The 3799-nt window shown below is 36.0% G+C and overlaps 3 protein-coding genes across 5 annotated transcripts in view; 1 reads left to right on the top strand and 2 right to left on the bottom strand.

Moving 5' to 3' along the window:
• The window catches only part of LOC118754581 (elongation factor 1-alpha 2), a 10624-nt gene extending 10075 nt beyond the window's left edge, over positions 1 to 549 (bottom strand). The window contains exon 1 of one of the 2 annotated variants that reach the window (XM_036489468.1): positions 525 to 549. The gene's annotated coding sequence lies outside the window, so the exon portion shown is untranslated. Of the gene's footprint in view, positions 1 to 418; positions 443 to 524 lie in introns of those variants that run through there. The other variant, XM_036489470.1, reaches the window with a different exon arrangement.
• A 708-nt stretch (positions 550 to 1257) lies between these two features.
• On the bottom strand, positions 1258 to 2188 carry LOC118754580 (nucleolar protein 16-like). 2 transcript variants are annotated; one of them, XM_036489465.1, is made up of 4 exons: positions 2143 to 2188; positions 1953 to 2077; positions 1625 to 1885; positions 1258 to 1551 (listed from the first exon to the last, which is right to left on the bottom strand). In XM_036489465.1, the coding sequence occupies exons 2-4, from the start codon at positions 2048 to 2050 to the stop codon at positions 1311 to 1313; spliced, it is 600 nt and encodes a 199-aa protein (XP_036345358.1). In that variant the 5' UTR covers positions 2051 to 2077; positions 2143 to 2188; the 3' UTR covers positions 1258 to 1310. The 2 variants fall into 2 exon arrangements, with proteins under 2 accessions (XP_036345358.1, XP_036345357.1); XM_036489464.1 differs by lacking the exon at positions 2143 to 2188 and having other exon boundaries at positions 1953 to 2136.
• Positions 2189 to 3139: 951 nt separating this feature from the next.
• On the top strand, positions 3140 to 3761 carry LOC118754579 (cleavage stimulation factor subunit 1-like; the record flags this gene model as incomplete). The annotated part of the gene is made up of 2 exons (XM_036489463.1): positions 3140 to 3213; positions 3266 to 3761. Coding segments are annotated over exons 1-2 (570 nt in total), but the record flags the coding sequence as incomplete, so codon positions are not given.
• Between the last annotated feature and the right edge of the window lie 38 nt (positions 3762 to 3799).

The following is a 3799-nucleotide window of genomic DNA, read 5'->3' as shown; positions in this document are numbered from 1 at the left end:
AAACTTGTTGGCTGTTGAATTTTTTGTACAAGCCAGTTAGGTGCCACTGTTTTTTTTTTACATCCGACGACATTTCCTGCGTTAGATAAGTAACGTATTAAGAAATTTAACGGAAACTGCATAAGCTTGCGTGGTTGCATTAGCTTTTCTCGAGCAAATGCCAACACTTTTGTGCTTAAGTTTCTTAACATAAACGTTTTGGCTTCATTGGAGTTAACTATTATGTGAATTTTTTTTTAATTAAAGATTTTTTTTTAATATTATAACCGGCCGGCTTTATATTAACCCTTTTTCATTTTGCCCAGACCACTTTTTCTAATGGCAAAGGTATACACATTTTAACGTATGCACTTTTTAAACACTATTTTTCACAATTAACTTGCACAAATGAAGAAAAATATTATTATCTTGCACTTACCCAGCGTTAGCTAGTTAATTTTTAACACAATTTACGGAATGATGTTGAGGATTTTTGTGGTAATTTTCAGATTTATATAAATCGTTAAAAAATACCTGCCACTTACCTCGAGCACAAAAGTCGGAAAGGCCGATTTTCACAACGGCCCTGATGCACATGCGCTGGAATAGTGCCACCACTACCATTGCCAACATCATCACCACCATCATCACAAGCGGGCAGTACATTTGGTTAAATTGGTATGTATGTGGTGCGCGTACCCTTACCGCCGACATTTCTTAGCCCAACGTCATCCTCATTCGAATGGGGTATGTTAGATGGATGCATTGGCGCACTTGGCATACGTTTGTGTGCATGTCAATAAATCACAGTCGATGGGCAACATGCAACGAGCGAGTGCACTAGCTAACGTGTTGTGCATTCACTTTACTAGTGCAAGCGGGAACAAGATCTTTCTTTTACCTACAACATTGGATTATCGACGTGTTCATCTCACGGCCCGTATTTTGTGTATTCCATAGGAGAGTGTACGGATTGGGTTTGAAGACTAGTGTTTGGGGAGTGAGCGGCATGAATACAAATTGTCACATTTGTGGCTAAAAATATGTAAATTTCCTAAGTACATGCAAAAAAGAGATGTTAATTTTGCAATGCACTCTCATTTGTACACAGACATATAACGTAAAGGGGTAAGTTAGCAAAGAAGTAGAAATCAATTATAGGAATCTTAATATGTACTACATATGAATAATTTAAAAAGTTATAATATGTGCTTTTTGTAACGGTCTTTAAGTTAAACTAGCATGTCAAAATAGATTTTTGAGTTACTATAAAATTTATTTAAAACTAACCATTATTAAGCTACATTATTATCAATATCTGGTTTTTATAATCATTTCCATTCACTGTCTGAATCGTATTCTTCCCACGAAGGTTTTTCGCCTAGTTTCAAATTGCGTTGCTTTAAGTATGCGTCAAATTGTTCAGGAATCGACATGAACTTTCGAATTTTCATACGGAACTGCTTCCATGTCCACTGCAGATAATTTCGTCTATCTGTTATCATTGCCTTGTAGTTAAATTTATACTTATCCAGGAAATAACTCAAATGATCCACGGAATTTTTAGGTAACCTAAGTATACATAATATTAAATAACTTCACTTCAATACAGTTTTCAGCAATATGTATATAAAACTTTGTTTACCTTAACAGCTTTTCTCTTGGCGCATTAGCATCTGCTTCCAACTGCTCGATGACATAGCCTCTTGGGAGATCTGTTACTTTTTCATTTAGTTCCTCCTCATCCATTTCCTCTTCCACAAACCCGTTTATTATTTTCACTGCCTTTAGACGATTTTGTTTAAAATTTGGAATTGGTACTGCTTTATTGGGATCAGAAGACAAGCCCATTTCATAGAAGTTTTTGTTGCGTTTAGTCTCTATCCATAGTTTTTTCATTTCAGGACTGCAAATTATAAATGATTGGCATATATTAATAAATTAATTAAATTAAGTAATTGTCCAATTCTTACTCTTTTATTTTCCCTGTGGTTTCCCGTGTTTTCCTCATCGTCTTCCTATTGACACTGTACCTAAAACGCTTGCGCTGGTGAATTTTCCGGATCTTCATGGTTATATTTTCTTAAAAAGCCAATTGCTATTAAAATTGAGTGATTAAAATAAGAAATTGATTAAATATAATAACCAAATGCACGTGTATACTTTTTCAGAGATCTTTGCTTTTTTGACAGCAACATGTAAACAAAAAGAAAGGGGAATTCACAGTAGTTTGACAATTTGGTAATCAAATCAACGTTGCATTTGCTGCGTTTTAATAAGGAAGTGGTGTTTACGAGCAAAAGTACTTAAAATTTTAAATTTTTTTTTACAAAATCATGTGAAAATGAATCTAAACAAATTTCAAACGATTTTGTGTGTTTAATTTGAATTTTGAGCTGCGTTAAATTTTGCCTTGGTTAAAGTCTAGGCAGATTTGGTAACTCAAGTAAATTCCAAAAGTTCCGATGGCTGAGTGGAAGATCGACCTATCTCGGCAGCCAGTTCGAAAACGCTCTATATCAAAAAAAACTATCAAGAACGCCCTATTTCAGAATTCGTTTTAAAAACGCCCTATCTCAGCTGCCGATTCAAAAACGCCCTATATCAGCATATTTTAAATACATTTTGAAGTGAGATAGGGCGTTTTTGAACCGAATTTTAAAATAGGGCGTTTTTCAATTAAATTCTGAAATAGGGCGTTCTTGAAAAGTTTTTTGATATAGAGCGTTTTCGAACTGGCTGCCGAGATAGGTCGATCTTTCACTCAGCCATCGAGCAAAAGTAATAAGCGCTATCTCATAAAGCAATGTAAGAGAAAATTTGTTATTTGGCACCCTGACCATTTTCAATACTTATTTCTGAAAATTGACCAAACCAAGGTACATTAAATATGTATGCCGTTTTTTTTTGTTCACTCAGGAAAGTGGAATTTCATTTTCTCAAATTGACAGCAAAACACTTTGTTAAAGTATTTGCATTGTCACTTTTGACTGCACCATTTTCATCAGCTATTGTGAACGACAAACAATTTTTTTTGTTGCCTGCGTTGGTGTTGTTGTTGCAGCGGCGTCATTTCAACAGCTGTTTTCTAGCCAAACAATTTATTCTCGGGTTTATAAATTTATAAACTTAAGTTTTTGAACAAAAATTAATAACGAAAATGCGCGATATTGAAATTTTGGATCCCAGAAATCTTGTGAAGAATCGTGAAATCCTATATAGACTTATTATAAGGTTAGTTAATGGCATACAACATAATCAAATGCAACTTCACTTCTGCTTTCAGTCAATTGATGTACGATGGCCTGGAAAAATTTGCAATGGAACTCTCTATGCTCGTGAAAGCAGATGAATGTGCTCCGAGCGAACGCTTGTTACATGTTATGATCGCTGGCATGCAGGCTACAACGGAAAAACCTATAGCTCCTAAGGACGACGTGCTGCCTGGCATTGATTTGGAGTTCGAACCTGAAGCGTCTGCGCTAGCACCTGAGCCAGCTTCGTATGAAACTGCTTATGTTACATCGCACAAGCAATCATGTCGTGCGGGCGCATTTAGTCACGATGGTACATTGGTTGCCACTGGTAGTGTAGATGCTAGTATAAAAATTTTAGACGTTGACCGTATGTTGGCTAAATCGGCACCAGAAGATATTGAACCAGGACGCGAACAACAAGGTCACCCAGTTATTCGTACACTTTATGATCACACAGATGAGGTGGCCTTTTTGGAATTTCACCCAAGAGAACACATTTTGGCTTCTGGTTCGCGTGATGGTACCGTAAAACTCTTCGATATAGCCAAACCTTCAGTGAAAAA

This window comes from Rhagoletis pomonella, unplaced genomic scaffold (assembly GCF_013731165.1).
Source record: "Rhagoletis pomonella isolate Grant_MI unplaced genomic scaffold, Rhpom_1.0 Rhpom_scaffold_04154, whole genome shotgun sequence".
In the NCBI taxonomy this organism is placed as follows: Eukaryota; Metazoa; Arthropoda; class Insecta; order Diptera; family Tephritidae; genus Rhagoletis; species Rhagoletis pomonella.
The sequence above is the reverse complement of the archived record's forward strand: the minus strand, read 5'-3'. Positions and strand labels throughout refer to the sequence as shown.

Excerpts from the sequence above, each read along its gene's own strand:
- LOC118754580 (XM_036489465.1), bottom strand. The coding sequence starts at position 2,050 with ATGAAGATCCGGAAAATTCACCAGCGCAAGCGTTTTAGGTACAGTGTC. Across the intron at positions 1,886-1,952 it reads ACCACAGGGAAAATAAAAGA|TCCTGAAATGAAAAAACTAT; the intron begins GTAAGAATTGGA and ends TATAATTTGCAG. Across the intron at positions 1,552-1,624 it reads CCAAGAGAAAAGCTGTTAAG|GTTACCTAAAAATTCCGTGG; the intron begins GTAAACAAAGTT and ends ATGTATACTTAG.